General features: G+C 37.3%; 1 protein-coding gene across 1 annotated transcript in view; it reads right to left on the minus strand.

Moving 5' to 3' along the window:
- Positions 1–306: 306 nt before the first annotated feature.
- Positions 307–17,500, minus strand: part of LOC112989796 (adhesion G protein-coupled receptor A3-like) — a 281,364-nt gene continuing 264,170 nt past the window's right edge. The window contains exons 18-19 of the mRNA XM_026111146.2: positions 8,155–8,250; positions 307–4,950 (exon numbers count right to left, since the gene is read on the minus strand). Of these exons, the coding sequence (XP_025966931.1) occupies positions 3,729–4,950; positions 8,155–8,250 (1,318 nt within the window). The 3' untranslated portion in view covers positions 307–3,728. The remainder of the gene's footprint in view (positions 4,951–8,154; positions 8,251–17,500) is intronic.

A 17,500-nucleotide genomic window follows, 5' to 3' on the forward strand; every position in this document is an offset into this window, starting at 1 on the left:
GTGTCCAAGTGGAATTTGCCCAGAACTGCAAAGCTACAATTGCCTGTGCTGTCTGTTGAAGTGGTCCTGACTCTGCTTGAAGCACAGACTTTGCTTTTTGGTTAGGAAGCAAAAATGCTTTACAGCCATGGTGCAAGCTGCCTCAGGGGGCTGTGCCCTGGAAGGACTGTCCCCAGGGTAGCTGGAGGCAGCTCCACAGCGAAGGAGGACACGTGTTCACGGCCGCTTCCCAGGGCTGCTCATTCATACTAGTGCAGACACGACCAAGAGACATCGTGGGAACAACACATATGATCAGGCACAATGTGCAAAAGTGTATGGTTTATTTTTACACCAAGATCCTTTATACCAGGCCGGGTAGGAATTCTTGTAAAACAGCCTCGGTGACTTAAAAATCTTCATTTTAAGTAGTTTAGACAATCTGAAATTTGATTGTGAGAACTGCGATTTGTATATGCAGAGAAGAACAGTGCATCATCAGAGCATACTTTTACCCCAATAGTACTAACAAACAATCCTTCAGATTTCTGTTGATTGAATCTTTCTGCAAAAATTATCTTTTGGGATGAAATTTCTCATGCTTGATCTCACACCAGAAAGTGAGCAGTAAAATTCTGTTCAGTCGTTTTTATGTCATCCATGAATCACTAAAACTAATGCTGACACTGAAGCATGTAACATGTGCATGGCCATGAGGAATTTACTAGGACAATATATCTCTTGTATTTCAGTTATTTCATTGACTTTATTTTTACAGGAAAGGAAATCAGGTAAAGTAGTACTGACTCACTGACTATAATTGACCAAAATCCCACAACAAAACAAAGCCGAACTCCCAAAACATTTAAATTATCTCATTTATCTTAAGGAAAAAAAAAAGTCAAAAGCACAAAAAGCATTTTGGTCAAATTTCATGTTACAAAACATTTTTATATTTATTTAATATGTTCTCCTACTTTGTAGTTATACTGTATATTTTCTGAAAAAATAATATGCAGATTATTGCATAACACATCTTTTCCAAATTAGCCAAGAAATATTCACTAAATTAATTTTTTAACACAATAAGAAAAATGTTTTAATATTTTATGTTTAAATTCCAGAGAGTTTTATCACATAAGATGTTCTGTGGAAAGCAGCACCTATTTACTTCTTTGTAAGCCATTATGAAGATCAAACAAGCCTCTCAGACAAACCAACAGAGGTGATTGAAACACAAGCAGAATAAAGCAGCTCACTGAGTGGGTTCTTGCAGAGTGAGTATTTCACTTGGCTGTGTGTGGAATATTTTGCATAATGGTCTACAGACCTCCTAGGATTTTGCTATTACAGAATATACATATATAGTGCCGAAACACAGAGAAGTGGTATCTCACATTATGTTTATACTTTTTTAGGGCTCACTGTCTATGTGGAATGAGATAAAGTAATATTAAAAGAAAATAATTATTAAACAGAAAATATTTCATTATGCAAACAAAGAAAAATACTGTATTTTAGTTTAGTGACAGTTCAAGCATATACAGCATATACATAATAAAGCTCAGGCTTTTTTTTTTTTTTTTTTTTTTTTTTTTTTTCATTAACTAAAGAAGCAGCCATGAAACTGTTGTATATTGGCTTAAAACTTGACAACCACCTAGTGCATTCTTCTTGCTCACCTTTTAAAAACACACAATCTGAGATGGATACATTGCACTGCTGGAGTTTACAATATATATTTCAAATTTACAAAAATACAGAAAAAACAAGATTTCTTGCACTCAGATACTGAGCATTAACCCTTTGAGTACTAATTCCCACCTGCAACACTGCAGAACACATTCATCTGACTTACATGTTTTTATAACATTCTAACAATTATAATTGTCATCTTTATATACACTGCTAGGAAATGTATTCCTACATATTTTTTAAAAAAGGTAGAGGCTAATAAACTGCTTATAACAGAAAAATAAAGAGTTGAAGTATGTGAGGATTTCTGCAAAATATACACAGAGCATCACAGACTGACGATCTCTCAAGGGATTTCTTCCATTTCCTCCACTCTCTTCAGCAATGTAACAATTACATAAGCCTGCATTAAGACAAGACAATAAACTTTCTCATGTGGCCATACAGAATTGTGCTTTTTCTCTTATTTACGGAGACACTGCTCACTTCACACTGTAGACATTTTTGTCTCAGCACTATGCTCCTATTCACTTTATGTGATCCATTTTTATTCTGCACCCTTCCTATTTGAAAAAAAGTAGTTTTGTTTCATATAGGGATAATTATGATTCAGTTCTGTACTGTGAGTTGATGCTTTGTGTCCAGATGTTCATGGAAACATGAAAAAATTTCTTGCCAAGAGCCTTGTTAATAGAGAATGTTACTGACCCTCGAATGCCCTACAATTCAGCAGAAATCCTGAATAGAAAGAACTTCTTCTGAAGGTCAAATTTGCATTAAAGGATGAAGACAACCGAAATTTCCGAGGAGAGGAAATGGGTTTTCACATAGTAAGAGGTGAAAGAAATAAAGGGAATCTAAGAAGTTGTGTTTTTGAAGAAATGACTGAACTTTCTCTTTCCTGACAACTCTGGACTACATGGATCAGGTAACTAAATAGTCAATATCATATTTACAGTCTCTCTGAATTCGAATAAGCTATTTTTTAAGAAAATAACTGTAGTCCTCAAAGAGTTAATGATAAAACTGCTCTACCTTAACAGATGTGGGAAGGTTATCGTGAAACAGCTTACAGATTTGTTCCAAAGGCATACTTTACAAAGAAGTGTAAAACTTGTTGAGACAATTGCTATTACACTGCACAGTGTCACATACAATGAGTAGTGCATGCTCTGTAAAGACATTAGAGTGGACCCTTATCAAAGCTATCATATAACCTTATACAAAGGATTGTGCCACTTAAACTAGTGCAGAGTGATTTTTTTTCCTGTGGATTTATAATGCTCTAGATTAATATCAATAGGGTTTTTCACAGCCTTGTACAACACTTTTTTTTTGTTCTTTTTTTTAACACATGTAACACTAGAAAACAGCAAATGGTATATCCTGACATATGTCATGCAAAATACAACCAATACAGCACCATAGATGTAACAGAGATATTACCTAGCACTTCTTTCCAACAAGAAAAGGGACATAACAGAGACTGTACATTACACAATTTTACAGGCCGTATGCTACAGAAGATCTTTAGAGGCAGTATCACTTTTGTAGATCTAAAAAGCTGTAATTTTATAAAATCCTGTTTGGCATTTCTACTATAGTCACTTCTGATTAAAATCCATGGCACAGTAATAATATTTTGCTACAAAAATAAATACATAAAAGTTTAAGATGTTGATATGTTTATAAAAAGTGTCTGAAGTTACTACAGAATAAAAAGTCAAAATAATGAACAGAAATGATGTATTTCTAAAGAAATATAGTTCTGTATAACAAAAGGATATTGCCTCTTGTATTCAGTTCTCCAGACTTCATTTTCTAATTATCTTTCAGAACAATTTTATAGCTTTCTTTTAAAAATAACTTCACTTTTAAAACACTATCACTTATCTCTCTTTTAGTGTCTTCTTATTAAGGAAAAGGAAATAAAGGTGGAAAAGCTGTACAATTTGCTGATGTGCTACACAAATGTGTCATCTTATTTAGTTTAGAAGCAAAACAAAGCCTACGGTGATTTAGGTGGAACCAAAGACAATACGAGGGCCTGGGAACTACACAGTAGTTTCATTTTTCCACGGGCCAGTTTTGATATTTCCTGTACTGTCTGAGCTGTATATCATGGCTTCATGCACGTTTCCCTTGAGAATGCCGTTGTGATTCGCCGTGTTAAACGGCAACGACTGTGTCCGTGGGTGCATTTCAAAATGAGCTGTGTGGTGCGCAGTGTCATTTTCTGGCATCTTAGCACAACTATATATGACAGTACTTGCGTCACTACTTTCAGGCTGGTTGACGGTAGGATACGGATCACTTTTTGCACAGCAGGCCCGCCTGTGACCCGACTGGCTGTCGTGCGTACTGTGGGGACTGTCTGTATGTGAACTGTGGATGCTGCCATCGATGCTTGAAGGAATGTGATAGGCATATTCCCTTTCACCTGCAGACCTATGCCGACTAAAATAACGTGGCTTAGTTCTGCCTTTCAGACATCTGTGAATGTGCATATTGGGTCTGAAGGTTCCCTCGTTGTGGACGTGAATATGAGCTTCATCATCAAGTAGCTGATCACAGTGCATTTTTGCACAACACGGTGTCACGGGTGAAAGGCAGTTAACGTGATTTTGAACTGCTTGCAGATTAGTAAGTTTGCAGTGGCTGGCAGCGGGGTGATTAAACACGCCTGATTTGTTGGGACACGGTGATTCCTGAAGACAAGGTGCATGAACTTGAGTGTCACCGTTGACATTAACTTTTGGGCGCACATTAACTTGGACAGAATAGGTGTTTCTTCTAGATGGGCAACAGGACCACCAGCAATGCCACACATCATCTCGCTTTGCACAGTGATGGATCAGGATGAAAAGCCCCAAGGTCACACAGAATGCTCCATAAAGACAGCTAAATATCATATCCAAGAAATGACCTTGAGAAACTGCAAGTGCTCCAAAGGTCCAAGTGGCAGTAAACAGGAACAAAGTGAATGCTGCGGCTCGAAGCTGAGCCTTAAATGAATGCTCATTTTCCAATAAGGAAGAAGAAATCAAGGAGCATGTTGTCTGGGGAACGGACACGGGGTCTGTGATATGACTGTGGCCCGCCTCAGTACTTGCCATTCTCTGTGGATCTTCTGTCCTTTCCTTCAACTCATACTTGCGTTCAGGATGGCGCTTCAGCTGCACGTAAGTGCAGAGAAAGTAAACACAGGTAACTAGCACAATGAATGCTACTGGCCCATAAAAAGCACCAAGACTAGGCTCCCATGCCATCCAACAACTGTAAACAACAAAAAAGACAGAGTCAAAAACTCTTTATAGCCCACGTTAGGTGTGATGGGTGACAGACCGATGTGAAACTGGTCTGTCTGAGTGACTAACATATATAACCCAACAGTGTCTCAGAGAGTCAGATGTGTTTGTTATGGAGAAAGGGAGTGCGCCTTTAATATCAACTAAGCTGAGACATCACTTCCACATTTTGTAATAAAATAAAATAAAATAACTAGTATAATCCACAGTATATTAAAGCCAAAACTTTCCAAGAAATGTAGGTCAGTTTAGAACCCAGAACTGCGCTAAAGTATAAGACCATTTCTGTCAACCTTTTCTAGACTATTATAAATGTCAGCTTTAATACTTCGATTAAAAAGCAAATGAGGCATAGTTTATACAATCTGCATGAGCAATAGGCATGTACAGATTTCAATGGTTTGTATCCATGAACATTTATACAAACTTTTAAGCTTGAAGATTGCTCTTATAGAGTTTTCTTGTTGCTGAAGTAGAGACCAGCCCTGGTAATAAAAGGAGATCAGAAAAAACAATTTCCAGTTGAACAGAGTCACTGGTTTCTGTCAGTGAGTGGACCTAAAAGATATATGCCACTTCTGTTTTTTTCATAGTTTTTAAAATTCCTATTAATTTACATCCATTTGAATATCCTCAGACAACTTGGGGATATTTATGGTCTCTTTATGGTACACTGGTAATACAGTTTCATTGCAGCATGGATCATTATTTGACCTATGCTTTAAATAATCACTAATGTTTAGAGTAGTTCAATGTAGTTCATAGACCAGTAAGAGCTACATAAGCCTCAGTCAACTGCATAATTTGGGAGCAGTGTAACAGGACTGTCCTGAGGATGAATGATCTAATCAAATAGACGTGGGATAAGAAAGCACTTCTGGCTAATGAAATCCCAGATGGAAACTGCAAGAACTTTTGTGGGGAGCTGTATACTTGCCTAGTTTTTTACTCTTCTCCAGGATCTGCTTTTAGTCACTGTTAAAGACATGGTATTGCGCTAGTAGGGCTGTTGGTTTAAGCTGGTACAACTGCTATTAGGTTCTTGTATTCTAAATATTTCATGGGTTGCTGGAGAGAGGAATAAGTTATTTTCCTCATTTATTAGATAGAACAAGAAGTAATGGGCTTAAACTTCACTAAGAAGTTTTTCAAAAAGTTTCCTAGACGTTAGGATAATCCAGATAATAAACTGTTGGAACAGATTGTGGTGTATCCATTACTGGAGCATTTAAAACCCCTCAGATAAGTAATGGTCAGGAATGGCTTGGATATAGCTAATTTTCCTACTGGGTCAAAAGAATAGATCAGGTGATCTGTCATGATCCATTCTGGGTCTAAAAGTGACACTCTCTGGCACTTCACACTCATTTAGGTGGGCCTGACTGGTTGCAGTCCCTCCAATACAGGGAGGAACCTGCTCACATGCTTGTCAGGCCAGGAACCATCTATCACTTCATTAAAAAAAAAAAAAAGGAGAACTAATTTACCTCCCAGGCTGAGAACCTCTCACCTAAAAAGATGCAGCCCCACTGGGTATTTGTCAGGAGAAACTGCAGCATGACTACTTTAAATTTTTAAAATCTGAATCTTAAACAAAAACACACACACATTTATTAATGAACTGAAAGACACTGCAAGGAGTATATATTTTGTTGTCTGACATGCATGCCAAAAGAGTCCATATAGGTAAGTTACAAAATATATTTAACTGGGTAAGCAGAGAGCACAAAGCTAGATGAATACTTGAAGTACACTTGAATGCTGCATATTTGATGCAAAGTGGAAAACGGAACGCTCCCCAGTGCAGTCGTCTCTTGGGATGCTCTTATTTCAAGTGGTATCTCATTGTGGTTCACTTCAAAAATCAGTTCCATTAAAAAAGTTCAAGCTTGTGCATCTACATTTTTCTGTGTTAATACCATTAAAAATGAATAAGGCACATAACTCACTATGCTGTTGTTGAATTACAACTGTCTTTTCACCCAATTTTATAACCATCCAGTGCCTTGTTTTCTGTACAGACTGTGGAGCTAGGTATCGACTGGCTGATTAACATGATTAAAGAAGTACAAACTCTGTAATTGTGCCAAAATGAGAAATGTCTCACACATTCATGAACATAAATAATTGAGTCTTTTAATATACTGTTGATTATAAGTGATTGTCTAATTGGATAAGTGTGAATAAATATATGAATATGAGTTGGGTCCTAGGCAGAGCAAATACAGCTACCCATAGTATCTACTAATTTGTTACCAGGTTTTAAACTTCAGGGACCTATAAAAATGTTTTTAAGAGGCCAAATGCTCAGTTACAATCCACTCCACTTTGCTTCCAGCACTTTTCCTACCCAAAACATAACTACTTTCAAATGTATCATGATACCTACTAAAAGCAGTAACTAAGACTAATGTCCTCCAGAGTACCAGCAACAAAGTGCTGGCAGAGTACTAATATACCCGTTGGTGTGCCAGTCATTGACAGCCTGAACATTTATATGGAATCTATTTACCTTTGCAGTCTGGTTCACTTTTTGCTCTGCTTTTACGGGCAGGCTTATTGCACTTTGTTGATACCTTGTGTTTCATGTCAAGAACTAATAATAACGTGATGCCTGGACAGCTTGTGTGGGTATGCTGAACATGCTAGTACAAACTGGAGGGCTATGTCATGATCGTTGTGACTGGAACATTTCCAGGCTGGTAAAAATTCAAAATCATTTGTTTCAAAGGAAAAAACAAAAAAAGATTTTTACTTGTCATTGTTTCACATAATTAGTTGTATATTACTTTGGATAAGTCACATGGCAGGTATTAATTCAAGGTAGATATCTTAATGAACTAAAAGTATTTAATTAGAATTGCCCATTAAATATGCTATATGTTAGGTATTTTGTAATATCCTTTCACTTACTCAAGTGAAAATGAGGAATGACTCTTTAAATGAAAAGTGACTCTATCGACCATAATGGAGTCAGACTGGGAGACAGACAGTGAAGAGGAAAACCCCAGATTAAGACATTGTTCTTTCATAGGTATTATTCCATAAAAGTTCATTTTAAATTTCATCCCAAATGGCCTGTCTGTACCCTTTATGAAGTCAGTTACATTTATCAGCATAAGAAAAAGAATATGCTTTTTTTAACAGTTTGATTATAACAGTTTATACTTACTATGACGCATTGCCTTCAATTCCATAATTATTGATATTGGTTGCTGCTGTAATCCCACATATAATAAAAGGAACTCCTCCACTGATCAGATAAAATCTGTTGAGAGATAATAACTGATATTTTAATTTGCCTGACCTGTAGGCAAGAATACTGCTTTTTAAACCATTCTTCTTTGATGAAGTTTACTGAGTATACAATAAATATTGCCTGAAACTTTAAACATATCCCTAAAACCTGAAAAACAAAACATGAAGTATTGTCACAATAAACATTGTCACATTGTACTTTATAAAGCAAACAGCAGAGAGATTAATATTTAATATTTATATGGAACCATTTAAATTCTTTTCACAATCTCTTGACGCCTTCAGGAAATGTAGTTACTATTGCAGTCATACTAAGAACAAAATCTTGTTTTAATGACACATCTCAGTTATTCCACTCACATAAGTATTTGTATTTAATATTACTAAATATGAAAGCATTATACATTTTAAAAAATCAGACAAAAAACTGTTTACACTTCATACTGAACCTGAAAATTTTCCCAGTGAAACTCTGCAATTGCAGAAACTGTTTCCTAACTCTGGGATGACAAACAAAATGAAGCTCAGTTAGGAGGAGAAAAGGGGTGGTCCAGCTGGCAAAATGTTTTTTCTGATCAGAGGAGCAATCTGCAGCAATCAGGATCACTAAATGTTCTTCTGCATATACCACACTTCTGTTCACTACTCAAACACCCAGCCTCACAAATGCATTCAAATGTGAGGACCTTTAAGACTTGAGCCAGACCTCATCTAGGAATAGCTAAGCGTTAATCTTTCTTTAGAAACTTGTGTGCTAGGACTGAAAGCACATAGCTTCACGCCCCTTCAACTGGTTACATGCCACTGAGCTACTTGGAAGCAGCATTCATTCCAACGCACGATCATTAATTAGGCTAAATTAAATTCCTAGGGGATGTCTCACTGATGTTGGAACCCCACATTCCTACATCCATATTCAGCAAAGTACACCATCATCATATGTTTCCATTCATATAAGCAAAACACAGATTATGTGGCACTCAACCACTGTGGTCTCCCAGGCAGAGAGCACCAGCCCCGGCAGACGGGAGGCTACAGCTCCACTAGACCTGTTCAGCAGAGGCCATGAACATCCCCTCCCATTTCCTATTTTAAACTATGTTTGTCTCTCAGTATACATAATTCATATCTTTCCAAGCCACTACCTGCTGCAGGAAGCACTAGGAAGGGACATGGACACTGCCCAAACACTGCTATTGCATTATCCGAAAGGAACCCAATGACATACAGGATACATTTTCAGCAGAATCTGGCCATGATTCTTCTAAAATGGGATACAAACATTAGGAAATCTCACAGTCATTGCAAGACAGGATTTCTACAGAAACAGAGATACAGTAAGACTAAGTAACCCAGCATTAAACCAAACCCATGATTAGTGACAAAATTTTCCTAACCTCTCCCCCCACCTCCTTGCAGGCCAGTATTAGAGGCTGGGCCGCAGAGAATTTCCTGTTAACAGTTACAGCCAGCCTTTGTCCTCACGCTCTAAGCTGTAAACAGAGCAGAGAAAATCATTCTCCACATTCATGAAAAAGCCCTTCAGCTTTTATAACTTCAGAGTCATTAAATAAATACATTTTCTTCAAACTTAGCTTATTCTGTAGCACTCAACGAATTCCAATGAACAAGCTGCATCCTTACAAAATCCACTCATTCACTGCAGCTTAATGATTGTGCATATCTTTTGACTTGAGCATACTGAATAAGATAGCTTAATAGCTTATTATTATTTTTAACAAAGACACATTGAATGACATTTTTTAAAACTTCGGGACACGACTAGGGTAAGCAATGAGGCATAGAAAATTTAATTCCAATTTGTCTAAGAAATAATAAGGAGCAGAAAAATAGGAATACAGAAGCAAGGATAGGAAACTGCACTTCAAACTCATCTCGAGTGATTACACTATAGAATTTACCTATAATGCAATCTATAATTTTGTTTTTTGCAAAGCAGCTACTTTTTACAAACTGCATACGTACACTTAAATCATATCATGATCCAAAGTCTCATACGAGTCTGTATTTGGGTGTTAGATAATCTCTATTTCCTATCTCACACTTTGAGCAGGCTGCCGTACACTGCAACGGTAGCGCTCAGATGTTCTGGAAGCACTTAGCTACACAGCGCTTCAGAAACACGGCAATATCCAGCCAAATTCCTGTCCTGTCTCATTGCTAAGAGAAAGAAAATACATCCTAGAAATGACATAAGGTGAAGTCAAATGGTTCCTGTGCACCCGAGGTGCACTGTACTGATATCCAGCACAGTGCGCTGCCTGCCCTGTCTCATTGCAAAAAAAATGTAAAATAGCAAAGAGAAATGACAGTGTGTACAAATGAGTCTTCATTGGCGGCTTCAGGATTCTTGAGGAGCAAAGGAGAAAAAAACCCCCTGCCAAATAGAAAGAAGATGAACAAAAGGAATGGGATTAAAATAGAATGAACGGAAAATGTAATTAAAGAAATAAAAGTATAATTAAAGAAATAAAAGTATAATAATAAAAGTATAATTAAAGAAATAAAAGCAGGAACACATTTTGTTGTCTATATATGTGAGCTTATTCAATAAAGTCCAAATGGATGTTAGTAGTGAGGAGGTAGACTTATAATTAAGAAATTTAGACGAGCATTTCCAAACATTAGCTTCTCTGCAATCATTAGTTTTTATCAATTTCTTCTCTTCCAACCAGATGAGAAGATTAGTGTAAATAATTTTAAAGAAAAAGCTAAATTAGAATTGACAGGGCATGAATGAAAAGTGAAGAAAATGTAGCTAATAAATGGCAACACTTCACACTTCTAGAGAACCTTTCATCTAAGGAATCAAAGTGCTTTATAACATTAATTAATTTAGCCTTACAGCCCCCTGTGCGTTCAATAAACATTATTATCCCTGTTGTACAGATGAGAAAACAAGCAAGGAGAGATTAAGTGTTCAAGGTCACACAGAAAATCTGTTGCAGAGTGAGACTTCTTAATTCCCATCCTGTGCTTAAACACAAGGCCCCTCTGCCCCTGTAAATGAAGGGGACTGGGCAAATCGGGGCATCCAGCCCAAGAAACGCGGTTTGCCTCTCTGGGTTAAAGCAGGAGCGAGAAGAACATAGCTTTTATGCGCAGGCTTCCCTGGGAAAGGTGGTGCCGCCGCTGAGCCCTCGCCAGGGTCTGCAGTGCCCGCTCCTCCCCGTGGCGCCTGCTGGGGCAGAGGCAGCCACTGGGCCGCCCAACCTTCGTGCCACGTCCCCCTGCCCAGCCTTTGTGCCACGAGCCACCGGCATTTTGGACAGCTCTGGCCGGGCACACACACAGAGTACAACCACCTTCTTTACTGACACATACAAACTATGTGGTGCTTCACATTGCGACTCTTAAGCGCTTAACACCTTTAACCCAAACTTAGGTCTTTTCCAAGATGTAGTACCATGCTCCCAGCCTGAATTTTTATTTGTGGGGTATTTAATCCTTCTATGCTTTATTTTGCTCATGTTGACTCAGTATCATGTTTATCTGAAGTATCTATGGAATAGAGGTATTTAAAAGTGGTAGAACCATGGACTATTTGTCAAGAGACAAATACTTCACAGTGGTCTGAAGAAGACCAGGTTCAGGTTGTATGGCCTTGTTAACATGGACACAAATTAGGCAGTTGTATCAATTTGCAGGCATCAGTCAGGAAGAAGTAAGATTTGCCGTGATCTGCTACTTGCTTTAGATCTACACACAGTTGTCTATTTTAGTCAATGCTCTTATTCCATAGAGCAAGTTTCACTCCTCCCCATTTTTAAAAAGACTAATGCAGTGAAGGACCTCTGGTATCCAACGAACCCATATAATGGCCCAGCTGCTGAAACATTTCTTTTCCATTTCTCACCAGTGTTATCTGAATCACTTCTGTACTGGAAGAACAAATGATTTTTGCAGTTTGCTCTGAAATTTCATAAAAAATATTTCAGGACATTATGAAATCTATACAAGCCCTGGTTCCACACCTGTGACTTCGTGAGAGTGGAGCTGTGGGACTTAGGAGTTCATTTTCTTATTTTTTTCATTTTCAGTAAACCAGTGGGCTGTTTCCCCCTCTCCGCAAAAGCCGATACAGTAACTCAGGGCTCAGAGCCAATTTCATCTACTGGTGTGATGCTTTTATAGCTCAAGAAAGCGAAGGCTGTTACTCAAGCTACCAGTAATGAAACTCTGTAGGCATCAGTAAGGTGGAAAAGACAGACTAGTTGGACAACGCTGCTCTGACAGATCTCACTGTTATGATGGAGTCAGCTAACACAGACGGTTTGGCTGTAGCTGAGATACCCATACACACAGATCTTTAAAGACCCTGGGAAAACACAGAGAGGAAATGAAAAATTCTTTTTAGCTAAAAATGGATCTTGATAAGCCAGTTGATTTATATAATATTTTAAAATTGTTTAACAGGGAATTCAGCCTGTGGGATGATTCTGGACCTAGAAGCCATAGCCCTTGGGAAGAGTTTCTACAATTTGTGCATTGTTGTTGCTGGCCTCCCAGGGATAACGGCAGGATTCCTCGCAGGCTTCTACATCAGCACACATTCATTTACTGAAACTCATTCCCTCACATCTGCACTGATATTGTTCTCCAAGCTAATTAGATAAAGGCTAGCCTGGTATGCTTTATCGCGCTGCACTCGCGCCTCTCAGCTGCAGTGTGGGCAACACCAGGGCCTGAAAACCAGGCTATGTAGGCACTCAGATGACATGCAGTAATTTTGGGGGGCAGGAGCCATAATCACTGAACTCAGAGACCCCTAAGTTTCTGCTGTGTGCGCTTGGGACCAGTAAGTACCGTATTTTTTATTACATGCAGGGACATAAACTAAAAAAAAAAAAAACGCATGAAGCAGCAGACACTGCTTGAGGTGATGTTCCTCTGTCGACTCCACAGCGTACTATTTTGCTGCTTCCTTTCAGCAAGAACTCCTCTTGTAAGGCAAACAGTACTGCAAAATACTGGGAGCTACGCAGCCAATCTGACAGAAAGAGAATAATGTCAGCAAGAATGACTGCAATAGCCTCCAGGCAGCATCAATTCTGCTAACTTAACATACAGTATATTCTTCTAAATTTATTTCCATAAGTATTATTCAGTAAGTCACCAAGTAAATGGAGAGTTCTACCCAGTTATGAGTTTCTTCCTTGAGTGTCTGGGTTTTTGTTAGCCCTAAACTGTTTCCAGAATAAGACCCTTGACTCTAGAATGAATTCTTCCTGTGTGCCAAAAAGGACCAGACCTTGGCTCTGTGGCTGTAATGCAGGACTTATTTCTTAAGTTTATTTTCTGCAGAAGTTGGTGGAATGCTGACGTGTAAGGTCGTGATTTAATAGCTTTAAACAGTCCTTACTGCAGATCCATTTCTTGATTAAAATGTATATATATTTAAAAGGCATTCCTTTCTGCATGCACAGCTCTAGATAGGCACATTTTAGATACATAAAGATAAAAGTGAAACATCAATTCTTCTTCTCCTCTCCAATACAAAGAAAGAAAGATCTGTTTAGCTCCACTGACTCCTATGGCACAGTTCATATAGGAAGAGATGCCACTATACTAGCTGCTTGCAAAATAAACATAAAAATAAAAGAGAAGAAAAGAAGCCACAGCAAGAAGACTTTCCCCTTTATCTTTCCTTGAGTTGGGGTTTCATTTTAACATCTTTGTGAAAGTAATCCATATAGAAAATGGTCATTAACTTCTGAGCTACCCAGATGCCACAGTTCAAATACCCGGCAGGCAGACAGATAAGTAGTTTCTCTGTATAAAGCTTAAGCATTTATGAGTCTGATTTTCAAGATATTCCTTCTGAATTTTTCATGCTTCAGATCATTCCATGGTTCTTTTCCCTGGGAATTTTGATAAAATGGAAAGAAGACTTCATAGAAATGGTAGTATTATGGAAGTGTACGTTTCATTTTTAAATTTTTTTGTTATTTTGTATCCTATTCCCAGATAGTCTTGCCTTAGTGAGCCTAGAGAAAATTCAGAAGAAAAGTAAATGAGATATGTTTCATTTACACAGAGATAAATTGTTCATCTCTTGGAGAAACAGACCAACTCCTAGAGTCATGCTACATCAGAAGAGAGAGAGACCTGTTTTTTTTTAATTATTATTTTTTGGAGAATGCCTGAGATGCTGCTGGAAATCAGAGAGAGAGAGGACTCTCTATGGTGCATTCCCTGCTGCAGTTTAGCTCTATTGACTTCTACTCCTGCTCAGGCTTAATGAATAAATAACTAAAGTTGGAGTAAGGAGGTATTCATGCTGAATGTATTTCTGAAGGAAAAGTAAATAAAATATTATACAGCAAGTTGATGAGAGAGAAAATATATTTATCAGTATTTCTTAAAAAGCATATCTATTATCTATCTAATCTATCTATCCATCTATCTATCTAAAGCTTAAAAAGAGGATGGAGCTCACAGAGAGAAAACTGATTACATTAATGCTTGGAGAGAAATATTAGCAGGTAAATGAAAGCTTCACCCTTCCAAGCTATTCATGCTTTGAGCATTCCCTATCTGCACAATCACTTTATCCCTAGGAAACACAACAGGCTGTTCAATTCTGTTTACACAGTTAATTTCTAGTAGTAACATAGCTGATACTCTTGTTCTGAGCAATTCATTGCTACCTCATTTTTCCAGACATTTGACGACTATGGTGTAGAGCTGTTAGCTGAAATTATTTTGCAGTTCCAGCCTACTGAATCAAACAAAACTGCTTCACTGAGCACTGCGGTACACCTTCAGAAAGTTAATTACCATCAAGATGTCCTTCTGCCTTTCAAACGGAGAAAAGAACCATTAACCTATCAACCCTCATCAAGGTAAGAAAGTCTGATAACAGCCTATATATGACAATGTCATTTTATATCATATGAAAGCGAATGAAAAGTAAAGCACACACAGATAGTGATAATAAGCTCTATACCTTATATTGTCAGGTATTTAATACATGATTCATGTTACATTAGCATCAATGTTTTATAACTGTCAATAGAATCACCTTGCATTTTAAATAGAAAATATGGATTTTTTCGATTTTACTCAATGTAATATTTCATTAAGTCTGCCAAAAGAACCAAATCAAACTACTAGCAGGAGGAAATGGATTTTAATTTGGATCGAATATGACAGGTGCTGACAGTGGCTTCTGGTTTATGTTCTCTTGGGACTGAAATTTGAAATCATATGTTTTAAAAGGATTTACGTCAATCCTGTATCTTATTAAGGCAACCACCAATTCAATTTCCTGAATGCCCCAGTATTTCATGTATTGTAGAACTGGACACTTACTTGCTCTGTAGGCAACATTTTGTTTCTCAGGAAGAATGCTTTTTCTTCTATAGCACTTTTTAAAAATTTCAAATGGGCCAGTCAAGTCCTTATTTTGTAATTTAAACATCATCTGAAAATATATTATTTTGCTCTTTCACAGGAGGAAAACCTTTGATGAGCTCCTTCAGGGGTGCTTTATTCACTGTTTGGTATGGCTTTTTTTTAATAGAAAAAAAATGGCACCAAAAATCTATTTGTTATATTAAAAAGAGATATTTTGTGACAACATTTTTTTTATGACCCATATTGCCAAGCTAGAGCTGAATCATTTCTGTTGCAGGAGTTTCACAGATAATACGTGAAACTGTCCATTTTCTAGAGAAAAATAGCCACAGTTTTATATTCTGTTAAGTTCTTTTGCTATACAAGCACAGAATGATTCAGAAGATATTCACGGCCACGCAATCAATGTCCTGAAATAAGGACTTTATTGGTTGACCCAGGTGGCTTGTTCTTAGATTTGCTTGACTGAGCATTCAAGACAGATATGTGCAAACAGACAATGAAAAGAGAACACAGGGACTCATGGGCTGGGAAATATGTCCATGGAGGAGATGCTAACTTCTTTCTCCTAAATTCCTGTCTTCTTTTCCTTTTCTCTTACATAAATCCATGGTTTTATATGAAGGGCAAGATCTTTGCCCCACACTACCAGAGGGAGCCAAATTGTTTAGAGAAAAAGACAAGAAATACTTCAGAGAAAATTGAATTTCCACAATAATTACATTGCTAATTCACACAAGCTTTTTGCAAGCATTCTATCTTATAATGCAACATTAAGCACCTCTTCCTGGCGGCAGGTTATATGGGAATCTCAGCTTTCTCTACTGAGCTGAGCATGGGTACAGAAACAACTGAAGTCTGATTTCCTGCAGTTTCTGTTTTATGATTGTCTTTGAACAAGAAGGTGCAAGCTCTTCTTGACGTCTTTCCCTTGGTTACGACATTTATAGGCTCTGTCTCTCTCACACACTTCAGCCTTCCCTTATTTTGAGATATTTATCTCTGTCCTGCGCATGCTCATCTAGTCATCTATGAATTTTATAGGAACTTAATGATTTCTATCTCTCTCAGATTAACTAGCCAGTCATTAGAGAGGGAAAGTCTCACAGACAGTCACATGGTTACACAAACTGCAGGATCATATAAACCTTGTTTCTATAGGAACACCATGCTAAAAATAAAAATAAATTTCCATTACAAATATTTACAGACAAAAAGTGAAAAATGTGAACTTTAATAGCTCAAAAACTAGCAAACTGAAGGAACCTTAAATACACTGTTTTCAAAAAAGGCCTTGTTTTTCACACTAATATCATGATTTTTACCCCGGACTCTAGATTCCTGAATGACGAGTCTTGGCGTTACTATTTACAGAAAGAAAACTGTAGCAAGAAGGCACAGCTCCAACATACTAAAAAGCATTTTTATTTTTCCTGCTGGCCCTGAAACATTTCAAGCAACTTACAAAGCCTGTTTGATTGATACAGGCCATTAAAATAATGCATTTAGGAAATTTAACATTGCCCTATGAAATCTGCCATTTCTGCCATAAAAAAATGGGTTTTCAATGAAAATGAAAATTACAGCTCCACACACAGTGTATGTAAAACCAGTGAATGCATCAACTGGTTTCTAAAGCATAATAGTCATTGGGTGGTTAATGTTATACAGAACACTCTATTAGAAATACTTTCAAATTGTACATGTTCTGGCCATAGTGTAACATATATATTTTAGATATTTAATACCATATATTCATATTTCCTTATAAAGCACTTTATTATGAAGTTAACAGATAAGTTTTATGTTTTAATCGAGATTTATTCAGCTTATCCTATGCATATTTTTAAACGATATCCACCTATGATACTCAAGATAGA

The sequence above is a fragment of the Dromaius novaehollandiae genome, chromosome 6 (genome assembly GCF_036370855.1).
Source record: "Dromaius novaehollandiae isolate bDroNov1 chromosome 6, bDroNov1.hap1, whole genome shotgun sequence".
NCBI classification, from domain to species: domain Eukaryota; kingdom Metazoa; phylum Chordata; class Aves; order Casuariiformes; family Dromaiidae; genus Dromaius; species Dromaius novaehollandiae.